The sequence below is a fragment of the Perissodus microlepis genome, chromosome 18 (assembly GCF_051167445.1).
Source record: "Perissodus microlepis isolate ML-2025 ecotype Zambia chromosome 18, ASM5116744v1, whole genome shotgun sequence".
In the NCBI taxonomy this organism is placed as follows: Eukaryota; Metazoa; Chordata; class Actinopteri; order Cichliformes; family Cichlidae; genus Perissodus; species Perissodus microlepis.
In genome coordinates, this window is record NC_140478.1 from 26,014,300 (window position 1) to 26,034,444 (window position 20,145).

General features: G+C 41.7%; 2 protein-coding genes across 2 annotated transcripts; one reads left to right on the top strand and one right to left on the bottom strand.

Annotated features, from left to right (window-relative positions):
- Positions 1-4,192: 4,192 nt before the first annotated feature.
- On the bottom strand, positions 4,193-10,971 carry LOC146368003 (myeloid-associated differentiation marker homolog). The gene is made up of 2 exons (XM_084913472.1): positions 10,781-10,971; positions 4,193-6,762 (listed from the first exon to the last, which is right to left on the bottom strand). Exon 2 carries the CDS (start codon positions 6,679-6,681, stop codon positions 5,800-5,802), a length of 882 nt encoding a protein of 293 aa, XP_084769598.1. The 5' UTR covers positions 6,682-6,762; positions 10,781-10,971; the 3' UTR covers positions 4,193-5,799.
- Positions 10,972-14,910: 3,939 nt separating this feature from the next.
- On the top strand, positions 14,911-20,145 carry pex19 (peroxisomal biogenesis factor 19). Its single transcript, XM_084913280.1, has 8 exons — positions 14,911-15,020; positions 16,389-16,477; positions 17,439-17,601; positions 17,698-17,783; positions 17,865-18,035; positions 18,118-18,288; positions 18,376-18,420; positions 18,606-20,145. The coding sequence occupies exons 1-8, from the start codon at positions 14,957-14,959 to the stop codon at positions 18,690-18,692; spliced, it is 876 nt and encodes a 291-aa protein (XP_084769406.1). The 5' UTR covers positions 14,911-14,956; the 3' UTR covers positions 18,693-20,145.

The following is a 20,145-nucleotide window of genomic DNA, read 5'->3' on the forward strand; positions in this document are numbered from 1 at the left end:
AGAGCCTGTACATCTGGGTCCATGGGGAGGACCAGCTGCACTCAAGACACGGCTGGGTTGGACTCTGCAGGGTCCAGCCAAGGTTCTTCTACATCAAGCCTCCACTCCTCAGTGTCTACTCACAAGCACCCTGACTCCCAGTGCTGAACTTCTCAGTAATGTAGCCAAGCTCTGGCAGATGGATGTTCTCCCATACCAGAATGAGAAGGTGGCCACACGTTCAAAACAAGATACCATGGCTGTCAAGATGCTAGAGGAGAAGATATGCCGATATGCCACCCCGTTGCTGTGGAAAGAGGAACCAGTCCTGCTTCATTCCACTAAGGACTCTGTCCTGGGTCACCTGCGAGCCACGGAGAAGCGCCTCCTGAAGAAGCCTGTACGAGCAGCCACCTATAACCAGGAAATTCAGAAGCTGGTGGATGCAGGCTATGTGAGTAAACTGACCATCGCGGACATGGATATAGATGGCAGCACCTGGTACATACCACACCACATGGTTCATCATAATGGCAAGGATCGCATTGTCTTCAACTGTTCTTTTGTGCACAATGGTACCAGCCTGAATCAGCATCTCCTAGCTGGTCCTACCCTGGGCTGGACGCTCCTGGGTGTGTTACTTCGCTTCCGGGAGTATCCCATTGCGGTGAGCAGTGACATCAAGGGGATGTTTCACCAGGTCCACCTCTTGACTCAGGACAAGCCTTTCCTCCGTTTCCTCTGGAGAGATATGGATTGCACGACGCAACCAGATGTCTACGAATGGCAGGTGTTGCCTTTCAGGACAACATGCAGTCCCTGCTGTGCCACCTATGCTCTGCAGCAGCACGTTCTGGATCACAGCAGCCCCAGCGAAGATACCCGTCACACAGTAGAGAAATGTTTCTACGTTGACAATCTCCTCCAGAGCTTCGCATCATTTCCCGAAGCCCAGCAACTGGTCAACAAAATCCAGCAGTTGCTGCTCACCAGTGGCTTCGAATTACGACAGTGGGCTTCTAACTACCCAGAACTCATCAGTCATATGCCACCTGGATCAGACTCACAGAGCAGTGAACTGTGGTTTTCCCCCGATGGGACTGATGTACCAGAGCGGACTCTGGGCCTGCAATGGCACTGTCAGTCTGATGAGCTCAGATATCAGATTTGGCACACCGAGCAGTTGGTGGAGCCCACAATGCGCAACATCTATCGCGTTCTGGCCAAGCAGTATGATCCGCTTGGCCTCCTCATTCCTTACACCACTCGGGCCAAAATCCTGGTGCAGCATCTCTGGAGGAAAAGGAGAGACTGGGATGATCCGAATCTGCCAAACGACCTGCTGCAGCTGTGGCATGCATGGGAAAGTGAATTGATTCAGCTCCCTGATGTCTCCCTGCCACGTTGTTATGTGCAGCCAGAGACAGACCTATCCCTTTGCAAGCAGAGCATCCACATCTTCTCCGATGCATCTGAGAAGGCATATGGAGCTGTAGCCTACCTTCGGACGGAAGATCATATGGGGGGAATCCAGGTAGCCTTCCTAGCCGCGCCGATCTCGATTTGCTCCCGTCCGTCAACAGTCCATTCTGAGGTTGGAGCTCTGTGCTGCTCATGTGGGAGCCCAGCTTGCTGCCGTTCGCAGATGTGAAACCCTCAGTCAAGACATCTTGCATCCTGTCGTTCTTGACCCTCAGCATCCTATTACAAAGCTCATCATCCAGGATTGTGATCGCAGGCTTGTTCACCCAGGCTCCGAGAGGGTCTTTGCTGAGCTCCGGCGCAGGTTCTGGATACTTTGAGGACGAGAGGCCGTCCGGAAGCACCAGTACAACTGTCCTGAATGGAGGTGGCGCCGTCAGCCGGTCATTCCCAAGATGGCTGACCTTCCCTCATCCAGTTTAAGACTTCATCGCCCAGCCTTCTATTCAACTGGGGTGGACTGCTTTGGTCCATACCTTGTCAAGATGGGGCAGCGTACCGAGAAACGGTGGGGGATCATCTTCAAATGCCTAACCACCCATGTAGTCTACTTTGATCTGCTTGCCAGCATGGACACTGACTCATTCCTGATGGGACTGCGTCGTTTCATCGCGAGACGTGGGAAGCCCTTCGAACTACTGTTGGATCAAGGTACCAACTTCAAAGGTGGTAGCTCTGAACTCCAGGAGACTTTCAACGCCCTCGGCCCAGCTCTGAAGTCACAGTTGGCCAGCCAGCAGATTCATTTTCGCTTCAACCCTCCACAGGCTCCACATTTCGGTGGTTCCTGGGAACGGGAGACTCGTTCCATCAAGTCTGCGCTGCATACCATTCTCGGCTTGCAGCATGTCACTGAGGAAGTCTTTAGGACGATACTCAGCAAGGTAGAGAGCATCATCAACTCTAAGCCGCTAGGTTATGTCTCCTCAGACATAGCAGATGCTGATCCAATCACTCCCAACATGTTGTTGATGGGGCGGCCTGATTCCAGTATGCCACAGGTCGTCTACCCAGAAGCAGAACTCCTGAGCCGTCGTAGGTGGAGGCAGTGTCAAGCCTTGGCAGATCAATTCTGGATCCACTACATCCGGAATTATCTACCTTCACTCCAGATGCGGCATACATGGCAGCAGGAAAGAGATGAGTTGACTGTTGGCACTATCGTTCTCATTGTGGACCAGCAGCTCCCTCGTGCCATATGGCCAGTTGGTAAGGTCATCCAAGTCATCCCTGGAGCAGATGGCAGGGTTCGGACCGTTCAGATACAGGTTGGAGACAAGACATACACCCGACCAGTGGCTCGACTCATCAGACTCACAGCTCTTCCACCGGAGTCTACTGCCTGACCTTCCTGAGTGAAGTGCACCTTTGCTCCGCAAAGTTGGGGGCGGCTGTACAAAAGGCCAGCCCGTCGGCTGAACCGACGAACAGAGCCACATCTGCCGAGTAAATATATCAGCATACAGCTGCCGACTAGCCAATGAGCGGTGAGGCAACCCATCCTCTTCACCAATCAGAAGACACAATTCTACCTCATCATTACGCACACACTTCGACGCAGAGTTCGGTCGGAGCTGCAGGTGGGGAGAGTCAGTAGAGTTTTACTCACCCTGTGGATTTTCGTTCCTTGTGCTGTTAGCAGTGTGCGTCCATGAGACTGTAAGTTTCTGTGTTTATCCTGTTTGTTCTTTGCTGCGGCCATTATCCTCCCTTGTTTAAATCCTTGGCACACACTTTGTTTACCGAATGTTACTGCCATTTACTGCAAGCAGCCTCTGCCATGCGGTCATTAAGGGACCGTCACTAATTTCTCATGTTGGCTATAGTGTAAAGTGCCTAGTTAGGATTTATGTAAATAGTGAAATTAGCATTTGTTGATACTCCCTTATTTTGGTTGAATGTTCCACTACCCAGTATTGTTTGTATTGTTGTATTACACATTTAATTCACTCTGTTCACATAATCATGGAAGACTTTTATGTTCTTTCCAACAGAAACCACACCATCACTTCACCACACGGCATATGGCATTTTACAGCCTGTTAAATCCCCTCACTCACATTATGGATGTGTACCTCGGATTCTTGTTAAATAAATGAGTGAACGGCAGATACCTGAGTGGCAGTGGATTTTGTGGATAAGCCATCTGTTCTTATCGGACAACCCTGTTGAGATTGTGGATTCATAGAGTCAGCACCTTATCATCTTCATTATTCATAGTCAGGAGGTCAAGTCCATCCCTCTTAAAGTGACATTCTCCATTACAATGGCGTTTCACCTCAGTTTTAAATAGAAACTCAAGAAACTGAAAGAAGTTCAGTTGCTTTCTTTCCAAGCTCTTTAGACCAACACGCTGTTTTTTTTGGCTGGAAAGGTGGAGGTATTAACATTAGAGTTGGTTGTGGGACTCACTTTTGGAGCCAGCCCCGTGTTGCCACTGAAGGTATTGATTTTTTTGGGGTCTTGCTTTAAACCCTGGCTGTTTCCATTTGGACAGGTACCTACTTATTTACCAGTTATTTTCCTATGTGTGTGTGTCACACACTTAATATTAAATATCTATACCAGATTTTGCAGCTTCTAATAGACGTTGGCATTTTTCAGCCTTGACTAAGAAGAGGAGCTACACCAACAGGGTGGCTAAAAATAAGTTTAGAGTTAAATAAAATGTTCAAATTGGATCATATGGGGACTAAACCAAAGCATAAAACATGAAAGTAACACACAAACATCTGTTAATCATGTGGTTTTATTGAAACACTGGAATACATTTTCCTTCAACACTGATGCGGTTTCCACACTTGGAACAGCAAAGTATAAAAAATGTAAAGACTACAATCCTAAGATCATCTAGACTGAGAGAAACCTTTTTATTAGATTTCTATAAGCAGTACAAAACAAATAGATGTAATGAATATAACCTTAGATGTGAGGGACCAGCATTAGTAGGTTCTTGGATATTTGGAGACACCAGAAATATAAACACACAATGAAAACATTAATACGTGCACTTTGACTATATGTTTTTCTTGTTTCTTTAAATCCATATATGTTCTTACAATAGATTATAGCTCACAGATATGCACATTCCATAACAAGAGCAAAAGCTAGCCTACCAATCATCTTTAACATCATGTAAACCAATTCATCACTTCTTTAAGTGGTTGAATTGTTGGGATATGAACTTAAAGAAATGACTGACTGATGCAACCCTGTCAGCTGCTTTGTGTACTGCAATGAAGTTTAATGATGCCATTAAAAAAAAAGGTCACAAAAGTCAGTCACATGGCACTGCAATATTTTCTGTAACAGTTAATCTGAAATGTTCACTGATTTTCTTTTTATATATACACTTTTGACATACACTCTGCCAAAAGTATCAAACAAAAACTCAACATTAGCTTTGTTTTTATTTTTCTGTCTTATTTACATGCACACAGCATGTAAATAAGACGTGGCCTTCTTTTGGGAAATCTGTTGGTAGATTACTACTATCCAAAGCATCCCTGCATACATTAAAATTTATTTTCTGTATAAAAATGGGAACTGATCTACCATTAAAAATTTTGAGTAATATCAGCAGATTCCAGCAATCACATTCAGGTCTCTATATAAAAGATAAGAGTCTATTTGGGTGACTGGAAGAAAATATTTGCCATTTACATGCCCCAATACATGAACAGAAAGTCATATTGTTGTATGTGTAGACACAACCACTAACTTGCTTCCAACTCCTCCCTTCTCTCTCTCTCTCTCTCTCTCTCTCTCTCTCTCTCACACACACACACTTTCTCTCTAAGAAATTCAGTCATGCAGTATACTTCACACAAAATGAAATTTGGCAAGGTTTCAGGGCTAATTTTTAACGTTTCGGGCCAAAAAGAGCGCAAGATCTGTGTTTTGACCAGCCGAATATGTCAATCTCTACCTATGAAAAGCTTCATTCATGGTTTGAGCACACTCTCTTTTGTTTTGTTTTTTTTAAATGCATTTCCGTATTTACCACTGCACAGTTAGGGCAGCTTGGGCCATAGGGCATGCTTTTCTCCTTCTGTCTGGTTCTAGCAAAAGTCAAATCATATCATTTTAAGGGCAAATTTAAAACAACAAATTGTGTCACACAGGATTCTTCTCAGCTGTGCTATCATGCTAAAGTTTGTTCTCTAGTCTCCTATCACGGCTTGTCCTCAAGTGATACCATTAAAGTGATCAGAGTGCTAGACTGAGTATGCCACCATTTGCTTGTAGCAATAAAAGAGACAGCAATTCCAAAGCCTTTGTCAAAGTGGGCAAATTAAATTTTATTTGGAGCATACTGCTAGCGTGATTTCCTTTTTTTTAAGCATTGACAAATACTAGACGGGTGGAGTAGATCAGGTCTGCCAGGTAGAGGATGAAGTTGACACCGGTGAGTACAGCCACTGCCATGCGCTTATCCCACAAACACAACCCCGGTTGTGAGCTGCAGGTGTATGGCCTATTTTTATTCCCACCGTGTTTGGGGTCAAAGTTGAAGATAGGCCAGATGATGGTTGCTGACAGGTAGAGAACCACGGCCAGCATGGCGTAGGCTGACAGGAACCGGGGGAATGGGAAAGGCAAGCACCCAGTACACTCGCCTATACAGAGCAGGATGATGGCTGTTGACAGGATGAAGCAGATGCAGTACACGGCCATGCAGTACTTCAGTGCATCGTGACGGTCGTACAACACGGGGTCACTCACAAAGACGAAGATGACACAGGCCACGAAGGTCTCACAGACTTTCAATAGTCCAGGTCCTGTGGCCATGTAGCCGGCCACCTCACCCGGACGCGCCTTGCTGATGCTCACCTCACTTATGTAAGCAATGGTAGCCAAGCAGGAGAAGACGGTTACCACGATACGGTAGTCGCGGACCGAACTGGAGCCCGATAAACCCTTGAGGAAGTAGAGTGGGAAGATGATAGAGGCGGACAAACAGAGTAGGGCAGCGTAGCAGGCAAAGGTGATAGGGAAGTTCTTCCAGGAAACAGGGGCTTTGGTCTGCAGGCCGAAGAGCTCCACCAGAATCACGAGCAGAGTGCCGGCAAAGCTGAAGGCCCAGCAGAAGATGCACCAGTCTCCGGTGCCGTGCCCGAGTTGGGCACCATGCACGGCCACAGAGAATGCCACACAGGAGAAAGCCAGGGCTGCCAGCCGTGTCCACAGCAGAGGGCTGGAGTGGAGGACTATACCCATAATGAGAGGTGAATTGGGCGATGAGAGAAGCAGAAAAGTTTCCTCTTATTTGTGGGAGTTTCCTCTGTCAGGCAGACAAATCTGTAAGAAGAAAAAGATAATGATTAGTAAGTGGTGTTTTAGAGTCTCATGCAACTTTTTATGGCTCTAGATGAAATATAAGATACAACTATGCGAGACCAGCAACCTGTGCGCAAACAGGGTTCATCCGACTACATACCAGTTTCTGAGTGGAACAATTCTACCGTTGTATTTTCATGAATGACTTAAACAACAACTCAAATCCTGAAAACACAATTCGAAACTGCAAATAATGAGTTCACTGTGGTCAAACGTGTCACAGCCCATTCACATCTGGTCAAATCAGCTGGTGAACACACCATTTTAATTTCTCTGGTAGTTTATGTCTCATACAAGCTCCAGACTTGTTCTCATAACAGAATTGAAGCACCGAGTGCAGCCTCTTTCTTTCAGACATTGCTCAATAGTCATGTCCTCAGAGATGGGTGTTGTGCTACAAACTCCTCAGACCCCTGTCTGTCATCGTGTTGCAAATGTGGCCTATTTGTTCCACACCCACTCCCAGTGTCGCAAGTACAGTGCAATTTTGAATTTAAACTATGAATATAGTCTAAGGAAAGCTGAAGTCTTTTTGTCCTCTCCTTTTTTGGGTAGAAAGTTCAGTGTAACATAGCACCAAGCAAAATTATATTGATCCTAATATCTAATATCTTTAAGGTGTTTTAATTAAATTTTATATTTGACTAGAATATTTAATGTAGTTTAAAATATTTTTGTCAGTGGTTAAAAAGTTTACAGTTCATATTTCTAGAAATATTTCTGGAAATGTAAGATTTAGTCCAACAAGTATGTCACTACTTGCCTGTCACTACTTCTTCAGCTGGCTACAGAGCTGCTTTCAGTTAAGTTACACCCACCTGGGGTAAGAGCTGACGCTAGCATTTTACAATGACTAGAAAAAACTACAAGACCTCTAATTTCAAAGACAGAATGTGTCACATAACTTTTTTTCTTTCATTTGGCAGTAATTTAAAAACATGGTGCTTTTTGTTGGAGACACCTTGTTGCTTTAATGCAAGACTGCATATATTTGGCTTCAACCAACATCAGGTTTATGATAATTACAAATTACTGAGCAATAAACTTTGTTATCAGTGGCCAAAATAAATTAGTGGTCATACTGGACCTGGAATGGGTGTCACCGCAAAACTCATAAGTCTGTCGAGTTTGAGCAAGTCTATTTTAATTGGACAATGAAGAACATTTTTAATGATGAAGAGAATGAATGCACTATTATTTTATTATATATAATCTTACTTTTTTGGGTGACAGTATAAAGTGTGTTTATACTCTTAATTTCTACTTTGAGTCTTCCTCAGATTAGCAAGTGTTCATTTAGTAAATGAAGGTTTGATTTAACCACAGCATCCACATGACCAGAATGCCAAACTTGACGCTTCAACGCAGAAGATTACAAATCCACAGGGGTTGGGGTGTCATACTGTCACAATGGTGGATGCACATGTTAAAGTGGTCAACACTTCAAATAATCAGGTCACCATTTTTAGTGGTAATCCTTTTCAGACGAAAGCTCGAGCTCCAGACAGCTCAGGCTCAGAAGCCCCACCCACTAAATGTTCAAACCTTCTGTTTGCAAGGGAAGAGAGTGGCTCTATGGTAGAACTCAAACAGCTTTTCTGTTAATTTTACAAAGCTACAGAGCAGGAAATCAGCTAGGCACACTTTAAAATGTCAGAAAACAAAATTGCCATGACAAAGCTGAATGCAACGTTTTCACTCGAAAAGTACTTAACTTGATACAAATTGATACAAAACACAGCATCGCTGCTTTTGCCTTATATCTTTTGGTACACTTATCCCTCATCCTTCTTACCGTTTGCTCAATTTTATTGCTCAGCCTTCCACCCAGAATAATTAGTACTAGTGTTATCTCCAGACTTCATACCAAAAATTACTTACAAAATGCTTTTAGCGATCTGTATGCAAGTATTTTCCAGATAATATAATTTACCTCAAACTGCAACTGGTTGGGCAGCTGCACTGCACTGCAAGGTTGACAAGATTAGTCAACTTACAGAAGTGTTCATATCCTGTCATTGTGCTTGCTGTAATGCTTTTAGGAAAATTCTATATAGCAGCTGATCTACAGTGGTGTTTTGGGGGGGGTTGGATTTTTTTCCTTGTTTTTTTTTTCCACATCTAACATTTTTACAGCTCAGATTCACTCTGGCAACACTGGCTGCCTTTCCTCCCTTTCCTCCCTTCCCCTCATGACACCTATTGCCTGCTTGGCTCCACAAGTGCTCCTCTCCTTACACAGCTTACACAGAGAGACAGTTATAAACATGGAGAAAAGGCCTGTTTACATTAGTCCTATTAAACATCTATGACACAGTCATGGATTGGGAGGTGAAAAGCTAAACTGGTGGTGAGGTATCAAGACAAAGAAGTGGACAAAAAGAGAGAAATGGGGAAAAAAAGTCCATGCAAACTGATTCAGGATGACTCACTTCACCCTAGGAGGGAGGGGAACACGGGGGAAGCCCTGTGCCTTGGCCACAGAAGGACACATAGTTTAAACACAGTGATGGAGTGGAATAGCTGAAGGTTGAGTCACTACAAGGCCCCTTGCTTTCACCACTCCTCCTTTCTCTCTCTACCTCCTCCCCTATTTCTTATAAAAATTTTCCAAGTTACTCATGGGTTCCAGATGTGCTGCAGTCTGGCTGCTGCTGAACAACTGGTAACTTTGTCATGTTTGCCAAGTTTTGTCTTTTCTTCTCTTTTTCTTTCCTTGCTTTCCTCCTCATGGTCTCATTTGGTGGCTGGCTACTGCCTCTCTTTTCCATCAGTTGTCCTCTTTCTCCCTCCCTGTTCAAAAGTCCCTACCCAGCCTGAGAGTCAGGGTACCGATTATGCTTTGTGTAAACCACTCAAAATAAATGAATATGTAGGGTCGTAATGGAAAAATCAGTCCCGCTACTCCTACTGCCATTGCTTTGCTACTTGTGGAATTGAATCGGGAAAGAATAAAGGAGAGAAAAATAGTCATGATAGAGAAAAAAGCGTGGAAAAAGTGTCGTCGCACAGCACAGCATGGAAATCACAAGGGGTGGGGTGGGGGGGGGACTTCCTTAATTGCAAGAGATGCTGAAAATAGAAAATAGATTATATCAGGATGTGACAGCATCATGCTCCTCTGCACAGTCGCTTTACACATATCACACACACACACAAATGTCAAGATGTACCATCATGTCAAGATGTTCAGGAAACGAATGTTTCAGTGTCCCAGCAGAGAGGTCATGTGGTGTCCTTGTTTTGTTGCCATGACACAACGTTAGTTACTCAATTTCACCTATAATCCACTTACAGAGATGGAGGCACAAGATGAACAAGATGAACTCTGTTGGCCAACAATTTCAGTATGTGCAAGTCAGAGCATGATGTCAGTGTATTCAAAACTGAGTACTGCGTTTTGAAAGGTTGATAGGCATTTGCTGAAAAAATCCTAAGTAGTCGAGGCACAAAATCTTTCTGATAAAAGGTACAGTGAGGATCACATTTTGCTTCTCTGAGACTGACCCACTCAACAAAAGACACATCTCTTAATTAAAATTAAAGGAAAAACTTAAAAAAAGATGAAGAAATATTTAGGCATATCAGGGAATAGGTAAAAGGAGAATGTAACCCCTTTGTAAAGTAAAACATGTAAGTTTGACAGCTCTGTTTTAGTCTCATGCAGTTCATTCATTGACAGTAAAGTGGGAGTGCCACTTGCCACACCCTGCTCCAACCACAGATACACACCACACTGCAGTCTTTTATATAGTCTCAAAAACATATAACAAACATTTTCTTTTGAAAAATCGAACTACGCGATAATATTTAGTAAAACATCTGGATATTTAAAGTTACTCCTCGTGGTGGAAAATTCTAATTCGTCGAAAGCCTGTAGATTTTCAAAATAAAAGCGTAGACTAAGTAATCAATTCTTCTCAGTAAAGTCTACCACTGTGTGCTGTGAACTTTCCTGTACACTTCTCAAAACGCCTACCTTGATCGCAAAAACACCACAGCGGGAAGTTTCCTTTCTGCTTTCTCGTTGTTGCTGCTGCTGCTGCTCTCAGCTCCTGAGAACATGCAAGTGGTAGGAGAGTCGACGATTGCAGGTCCTCAGCCCCCTGGCTGGATCTTCTAGTAGCTCAGACGAGCTGCTCCCCGCCCAAAAAACCAAATTAGGCGTCAAATGTCTGCACCGTTATTCTCGTCTGACTTAAATCATCCTCCTTCTCCTCCTCCTCATCTCCCTCCTCCATGCTACCCAGGCTACTGCTCTGTTACTCTGAGCCCTCCTATCTAATCTTCCTAATTAGTTTAATACTATTTATTGGTGCAAAACTAATGAAAAGCAGGGAATCAAAATAATGAAAAGCTTCTGTGAGTGACTGCAGCTTTCTATGTGAAGTCTGTTAGCATGATATGCTTGTTGGAAATGCAGAGCTACCTGAAAGTTCACTTTTCATTGTGCCAGAATCCTTCTAGAAGCACGACTTGCCAGCCATCGTGATATTTACCTATTTTGAACACTGACCTAAATTAATTTCAGTATCCCTCAAATACATCTTGGACTGAAGTTTAAGGGAGATTTCACGAACGGCAAAGATGGTGGCAGAACCCAAGAAGCTGATGCTTCTCAATAAGAGAAAATGGCTGGGAAATTAGCAATACCTTGCTATAAGCTATGGAAGCTTGTTTCCAACTCTGATTTGTATGTGCATGTGTTTGTGTATGTGTGTGAGAGAGACTGATTCATTTATTTACTTATTTTTGCCATCTGTAAATCAGAGTTTCAGGTTATTAATCTCAAAATCTCGACTTAATATCACTTGTTTCCAGTTACTTTGAAATTGCATTGCAGCATTTTGAGTTAGGACAGCTCAGATCAACCATAATCCCAGTAGCAGTAAATAAAAATAAACAACTAAAATAGAATAAAATAATAATTAAAAAAAAATTGATTAAAAAAATCTAATTTGATTAAAAAAAATATTATTTTTTTTCTTTTTTCCTTCTAATCAGGTATTTATTCACACGTGGTCATAACTACTGAATAATTGTACAGTACTGTTAATCATAATGTCACTGGACAAAAGCATAGGGCTGGTGATAGAATATAGTTCTATATTCTATTTTTATTTTACTTGCAAATCTTGTAGGCTGCTGTTTATTTTAAAGCTGTAGTTAATTATTATATTGTATATTTTACTACCAATCAGAAATATATAGCTCAGTAAGTAAAATAATCTCCAGCTGCAAAGTAAAAGTGATGTACAGGTTAATGAATCAATAATTATCATCTAACAACATGATGTTGATAATAATGGTATCCTAAAACCTTTGTGTTACTTAAGCAGGGTCATGACTTTTATATGGGAGCAATTATATAAGTATGTGTTTCACTCCTTGGAAAATAAGTTGCTTAATGAAAACTAATGTTTAAACACTTTTCATGTGATGCTGAAAATCATCCACCGGCTTTCTACACTGTATTTATTTGTGATTAAATATTCAGATTTCCCCACAACGTACCATCCTGGACACACCCCTGAGTTGCCCGATATCCGATTAGAAAATTAGACGTTAACGTTTTAGAAACCCCCACGTGAACAATCAATGTTGTCAACTCCATCAGCGTTACTATCGCTACGGGCCGGATGTGCTAAACATTTGTCAGCGCTTCCCTCTGAATCTTTGCACTCGGAGTATATTTTTTCATGCTGTTGCTTAGCAACGACACCCTGACGACCATATTTATTTGTATGGACTGTAAAACTGACACGTTTCCTGAAAATAGAAAAAGGAAACCCCCTCTGGTATCACATAGGCATTTATACAAGACTGATTTGACTTATTTAAATCATTCACATTTCAACAATTAAGGCCTGTGGGGCTAATAACTAGATAGACATTTTTTTAAAGTGTATTTTACTTCGCAATAGTAGTTGTTCATGACACAGCTCAGGGGTTTTATTATTGAATTTCTAAATAAATCAATTTCCACATGACATTAAAAAGGAAGTTACACTCCTTTGGGTGATTTTATGTGTTGCTCATGTACAATTTTACTGGTTCCGAAAGTATTTATAGTTCTTGAAGTCCGTTTAAAAGTAAAATGTTGATGCCTAACAATATATTTTCTAATATAATGACAAATGTGAATGTCTGTTCCATGATCTATTATATAGGCTAGTGTCCTGTGTGTTATCATGTCTCTGTAAAATTCATCTTGTGCTTTGTATTAAAAAACATCTTGTGCACTACAGCTGTATCACAAAAATTGTGGCACAAAGTGTCTGAACTGGAAAGGTTTCTAAGAAGCACAAAGAAATGAAACTACTCAACTAGTCTTTCTAATTCTAATTAAAGATAGTTTTTCCACTTTGCACACAGGAGTGCATCTGCCCATAATGATATAAAGTTATAATATTTCTAATCTTAGATATTTGGCACAATGGCTGCACAGTTAAGGGGTTGGATGAGGCCTAAATGAACTAACTATTGCTCAAAATTCAGTAACCCCTAAGAACAGCATCTTACATGTTCATAACATGTCCAAACATACAACACATTGATATAAAAAACAAGGGAAAATGAAACAGCTTCTCTGTCAGTTTAAAATTGAGGATAATAACCAGTATAAACTGTAACAATATTGATTCAATTCATGTTTCAGAGTTTTCCTCCTCTTCTTTTGCTGATCCTTTTAGTGGAGTTCACCACAGTGGATCATTTGCTTTCATCTCAGCCCCTGTCTACCATATGTCAATTAATCTTTCTGTCTGGCAGCTCCATCTTCAACACCCTTTGTCAAATGCATGCATATCAGTATATCTACTATCCATCTTCTTTGCATGATCCAGCCATTTCAGCCTTTCCTTACTAACTTTGTCTCCAAGGCATTCAACCTGAGCTGCCCCTCTGATGTAACCATTTCCGGTGATGGCGCCATGATCTCTAAGATGACATCATAGCAGGTCATCTTGTAAGCCTTAAAATTTTATTTCACTCTGGCTGCTGGCCTTCTATCATACATCACCCCTGATACTTGGCTGCACCCACTCCTCCCTGCCTGCACTCTCTTCTTCACCTCTCGTGTGCATCATCCATTGCTTTGGATGGTTTACGCAGCTACCTTCACTATCACCGCTTCTTGCAGCTTCACTCTTACACCTGTCTCCCTCTCATTCAAACACATGTAATCTATCTTGCCTTTTACGTATTTTCATTCTTCTTCTTTCCATTGCAAACCTCCATCTCTCCAGGCTCTCTTTCACCTGCTGCCTGCTCTCAATATAGATCACAATATGAGCCACCAACGTCGACGTCCACAGAGACTCCAGGCTGACCTCATCTGCCAACCTGTCCAAACCCTGATATAATCCCACCCCCACCTTGAACCCATCTATCAATTAAACTGCACGCATCACCACTGTCTCACTGTCCTCATACGTGTCCCGCACTGCCCTCACACACTTCTCTGCCACTCTTGACTTCATTCTATCACACGCTTTGGCTAGATTCACAGTCCAAGTCCTTCTAATCTTCTCTATACTTCTCTATCAGAATGCAAAATAGTAAAAGGAATACAGTAAGTACAAAATTAGCGCAAAGTTAAGTGCAAACTGAAAAACATCCCGAATGTTAAGTGTAAACATTTTCAACCTGCTACATGTCATGAGGCCGCGTGGCTCGTTGGCTCCACGGGCGAACATCAAACGCAGCCGATTGTTCTTGTGTCCTTTGAAATATTTCGTGTAGCGATGCATTGTATCAGTTTTAAACTGACTAAATGTACAGATCAGTGTGGCTTCTTATCAATGAGTATACATTTACAGATACAGAATTTGTCCATTGTAAGATCAATGGACAAATAAGATCAATGAGGTGAAGATGGGATAATGACAAAAAGGGGGGGAACACAATTAAATAGTAAACATTTAAAAACTCACATAAATTCTAATACAAACACAAATAAAATACAGGAAGTATCATGTAAACATTTGTGCTTTTGTGTGCGTGTTTTCCAGAACACTAAACAACACTTTGCTCCAGAGTAAAATATTTAACCGGCCACGAGGCGGCGCTCACTCGGAGGAGTGACGTAGAGGTGTTTGCGACATTTTTACAGCAGAAGCGGCAGTTTCCGCGCTGGGTTGGAGAAGGCAACATCATGGCGTCAGGACCAGGAGGGTCGTCCGATGGGCACGATGCAGAGCTGGACGAATTATTGGACAGTAAGAGTCGGCATTAATATTTTATCAGTGTGTGTATTTCTGAACACAGCAGTGGGGTTTTCGTGCAGCTTCGTGGTGTCGCTGTGTCCTTTTTTTGTTGTTGTTGTTGTGCTTTCATCGTGTCAGGGCTTAGCTCAACGTCAGGTGCTCCTGCCGGGGTCTGCAGGAGTAATGTTCAAGAAGAAACGTCAGCACGAATCGCTTAATGTCTCTGCTGTCAGATAACTTTATCCGGGTTCAATTTGTGTCCTTCATCGTGTATCTGCACAGAACACGGAGTCAGTTTCCTTAACCACATATTTTGTTCAAGGCAAATTTTCAAAACAACCCAGCTTAGGATTTAAACAGTTTTATTTTTCCAAATATGTATAAAGGCTAAATCATCTACAGTTTTATTTTCTGAACAGTAGGTTTTCAATATAAAAGACATTAATAACAATAATAATACATCAGAAAAGGGCTAAAAATCTTCAAACCGCTTTATATGTTTTTCCTTCAGTTTAAAGTCATCATTTGTCTTATATAAGACAACATATTATTGTGTTATGTACACCAAATTCTGACCCATCCATCCAAATGTTGCAGCAGAAATCAAGACTCATCAGACCAGTCAAACCTTTTCCAATCTTCTAATGTTCAAATTAGTTCTTCGTTGGCAGGAATTTCACCTGGCGTGGTCTTATGCCCCTATAGCCCATGTACTTCAAAGTTTGATGTATTTTGCATATTTTGTATGTTGACTGGTTGAATTGAGTGGTTATTTAAGTTAATGTTGCCTTCCTGTCAGCTCGAAGCTTCCTGGCTATTCTCTGACCTCTGACGTCAACATGACATTTTCACCCAGAGAACTGCTGCTCACTGGATCTTTTCTCTTTTCACACCATTCTCCGTAAACCCCAGTGATGGTTGTGTGGGAACAGCCCAGTAAATCAGCAGTTTCAGAACAACCATTCCATATTCTAAGTTATTTAAATAACCTTTCTTTGCCACTCTTATGCTCAGTTTAAACTTTAGCAGGTTGTTGTTTTCCTAATTAAAGGCCAGAATTGGTGTTTGAAGAATGAAGTGATTGTTGATTAATTGATTAGTTTAAAAAAAAAAAAAGTCACTGCTTTCGTGTTTTAAAATGTGAATATATTATGTTTTTGCTCATTTCTTTGATAATGAATTTTTTTAAAATTTTGAACACAGAATGAGTTGATTAAAAACAAGAATGACTATTTTAAAGTTCAGAAAAATTGCTGCAGCATTATATGTTATCCAGTTATCCCATAGCAATGGAATAACTGGATAATTATTTGTCAGTGAGTATGAAACCATTAAAAGCATTTTGAGTGAATTGGTTCTAATATCATCTCTTTCTTTCAGGTGCGTTGGATGATTTTGACAAGGCGCCCGCCCCTCCAGCCCCCGAACCTGCAGCCGCTTCGTCCTCAGCCAGCAGTGGTGCACAAAAGGTGCTTGCGAAATAATTTAGAATAGAATGGAATATTTAGAATGGAATGGAAGGCCAGCAGCAGCTTCCGGTTCAAATTATTCTGCCTCAGGACCCAGAGGAAGTGCTGCCGCTGCTGGGCCTTCTTTACCGGGGCGATGGTGTTGTGGGTCCAGGTGAGATCAGCTGAGATGTGGGTGCCCAGAAACCTGAAGGTGGAGACAGATTCCACCCGTTCTCCATTTATAATGAGAGGGGAATGGATCTGTCTGTGCCTCCTGAAGTCCATTATGAGTTCTTTTGATTTAAGGACGTTCAGCTTCAGGTTATTTTCTAAGCACCAGAGGGACAAGTTCTCTACATCCGTCCTGTACGCTGTCTCATCTCCATCAGAGTTGAGTCCAACCACGGTGGTGTCACGGTGGCAAATTTTTAAATAAAAGTTTGGCTAATAGTGAATACCAATACATTTTCAGTTTTTTTTTTAAAATTTATTACCCCTAATGTTAGGGAATCTAGGAAATGTTGATTTTAAGAAATAACTGACACAATTTGAAGTCTTTTCAGTCCTTTATCACTTTTTTAACATTTCACCACCAAAAAACTGAGGTCACACAACAGATAAACATCGCAACTTTCTTATTTCCTGATATCAGTAAATATCAGTATTTGCAGATGGCAATATTTGACTGATAAAGCAATGCTTTTGTCTTTTTCTGTTAATTTTCTATCCAAAACTGCAACTAGAAAGTGTCAGTGTTATTTTAGTTTTGAGCTTTCAAATGTTGGTTCTTTTACTATTATGAAGCAAGACTGCTGCAGGTTTACGTCAAGTTTAAAACATTGTAAGCTAGAGTCGGGTCTAGAACAAAAAAACAAAACTGTTTCAATTCAGATGCACTGAAAAGAAGAACATCTTCCTCTGTTTTTCCTTATTTCTATATAAGGGATTTTGTTTGTTTTCTCTTCTTTGCCTGTCTCAGCCCCCTTTGCTTGAGGACTGTAAGCTCTTCGAGACTCTCTTTGAAGGGGACATGGCTGCCCAAGCTAAGGAGGAGTGGGAGAAGGCCATGACGGAGCTGGCTCAGGAGGAGCCGGAGCTTCTCCAACACTTTCAAAAGCTATCAGAGGCTGCGGGAAAAGTTGGTAAGATATAGGCTTGTGTTGACTATGGTTTACTTCGAGTCTTCTGCCTATTTTGGCTTGTTATTTTACTCAAAATACTCTGTTTATTCTGAGCAGGTACTGACACTGCCTCCCAACAAGAATTCACTTGCTGTCTAAAAGAAACCCTTCAGGGGCTGGCCAAAAATGCAGACAACCTGAAGGTGGGTGAAGCTGAAATTGAGCAAATATAATGAAGGTTTTGCAAATGAGAGCAACTTCATAGTCTGATTGTTTTCTTGCAGTCTTCGGGACTAGCTGGAGATGATCTTGTCAAAGCACTAGAGGGCCTAGGGTTGGAGGAGGGTGAAGGAGGTGGTGATGATGGAAACATCCTGCCCATCATGCAGTCTATCATGCAGAATCTTCTCTCTAAGGAGGTTCTTTATCCATCTCTGAAGGAAATCACTACTAAGGTGTGCCTTTGGTTTTATAGCAGACATTATATTCTGCAGTGTCCCATTCAGTATTTGTATTAACTCTACTTCATTCTTGCAGTACCCAGAGTGGCTGGAAGCCAACAAACCGAGCCTTAGTCCAGAGGATTACCAGCGCTATGAGCAGCAGGCCAAAATCATGGGAGACATCTGTAAGCTCTTTGAGAGAGAGGGAGAGGGTGCAGCAGATAAAGAGAGCACATTTGAGAAGATCATGGACCTGATGCAAAAGGTGATGCAGCACTATCTCTTATCTCATAAAAAAACAGTTTATGTGTAGAGTGAAACTGGTAACTCATCCTGTTTCTTCTACCAACAGCTGCAAGACCTTGGACAACCACCTAAAGAGCTAGCAGGTGATGCGGTAAGTAAAAACACCATTGTGTGTTTGACCTCACTAAGATTTCAGGGAAAGAAAATGTGCTGTAATTTGATTGTCCCTTTCATAACAGAACTGCGGTTGATGTTTTCATCTGAATTTTATGTGATTTGAAATGAGCACAAATATTTATAGGCTTCTTCCTCTTTTTTTTTTTTCTTCCTCTCCAGCCTCCTGGCTTTAACTTTGACATGGACTCTCTCAATCTTCCTGGAGGCCCTGGGGCCGGGTCAGCCGAGCAGTGCTCCATCATGTGATGAGGGTAGTGGTGGTGTCCATCTGAAGCACTTGAGCCGAAGGGTCGCTTTGTGTGTCAGCAGCGGGGGAGAGGGACAGAATGAGAAGCAAATGTCAGGCAGGAGTGTGACTAATCCGTCATCACTGCTCTCCCCCCTAAAGAGTAAAGTGTGTGGAAACAGAAGCAACATAAGGAATCACAAACAACACAAACACACATTCTTCTCCATAAAAATCACGGAAGGCACAACTAAGAACATTTGGACATCTTTTCATTAGCAGCTGCCACAATTCCTTCACTCTATAATTTTAGCAGAGTTTCTGTAAGAAGAAAATACCACTGGCCTTCTCAGTGTTGCTTTTACATACTGTTTAACCTTATGGTGATTTACATCAAACCACTTCACGGGTATAAACGGTGCCTTTTCAAAGTGACTTTAAGTTGTTGTTTTTAGGTTTCATTAGAATGTGAAATTTCATCTATTATTCAGCTACGATCAGCTTTAAAATGGTGTGAATTTGCAATAACATCCCTAGTTGGCACCAAGTGATTGTTTTCTAACATTTCACTTAAGATAAAAGCTTTAATTTAGAAAGTTTATGGTTAACATGCTAGAAAACTATGAAAAATGTGTACATTTGTTAGTTATTTAAAAGACTAAAACAACTAAAGAGGAGTGAAGCTCTCATAAGAGATTTCCTTTACCTCTTAAAACTAAGCCAGCTAATTTAATAAGATCCATTCGCTATTCCTCATTCCAAAATATTGATTTGAAGTGATTGATGATTCCTGGATGCCTTTGCTGTGGTTGAATTGATCATTATAGTGTAGAGTTACTGTGCAAAGTGCTTCCCTGTGATTCCCAGTGTTTTCAATGTGCAAAATGGTGTTTTCCTTTGGTATGGGGTCCCCGCTGGGGAACAATAATCACCTGAGGGCATGAAAATAAACCCTATAAAAGTGTGTCATGTTTGTTCCAGAGAAGGCGACAGACAGTGTAGTAAACATCACATTGTGTTACATGAAAGGGAGAGAGAAAGAGGTGACTAAATCATGGAGATGCGCTATTGGGTAAGACATCAACAACCTGATGTTGGCACTTTCTGGCAGTGGCTGTCGGGTTTGTGTAGCGGACAACAGTTGACTTCTGTAACTGTAGAGAGAGATCTAGATATCACACGACCACCAGCCCATCAGTGACTGTATAATAAAGGGTTCTGTGAAAGGAAGCAGTCAGCCATTCACTGAGAAGAGATGTGATTTACATCAGCTGAAGGGAGTTCTGCTGCAGAGGTTTACAGAGACCTGTGGTTCCATCCCAGTGTGGGGTGGGACTCAACTCTCAGGGCCGATGCAAATGTTTCCCACAGCACCGTTAAAAATAATAAAAATAATGATGAATGATGATAATAAAACCTTTTTGACACTATTCTTCTGTTAATATATAAAATAAAACTAATGATATACTGTAA

Coding starts and splice junctions, on each gene's coding strand:
- LOC146368003 (XM_084913472.1), bottom strand. CDS start 6,681: ATGGGTATAGTCCTCCACTCCAGCCCTCTGCTGTGGACACGGCTGGCA.
- pex19 (XM_084913280.1), top strand. CDS start 14,957: ATGGCGTCAGGACCAGGAGGGTCGTCCGATGGGCACGATGCAGAGCTG. Junction 17,602..17,697: donor AGAGGCTGCGGGAAAAGTTG/GTAAGATATAGG, acceptor TATTCTGAGCAG/GTACTGACACTGCCTCCCAA. Junction 18,036..18,117: donor TGAAGGAAATCACTACTAAG/GTGTGCCTTTGG, acceptor TCATTCTTGCAG/TACCCAGAGTGGCTGGAAGC.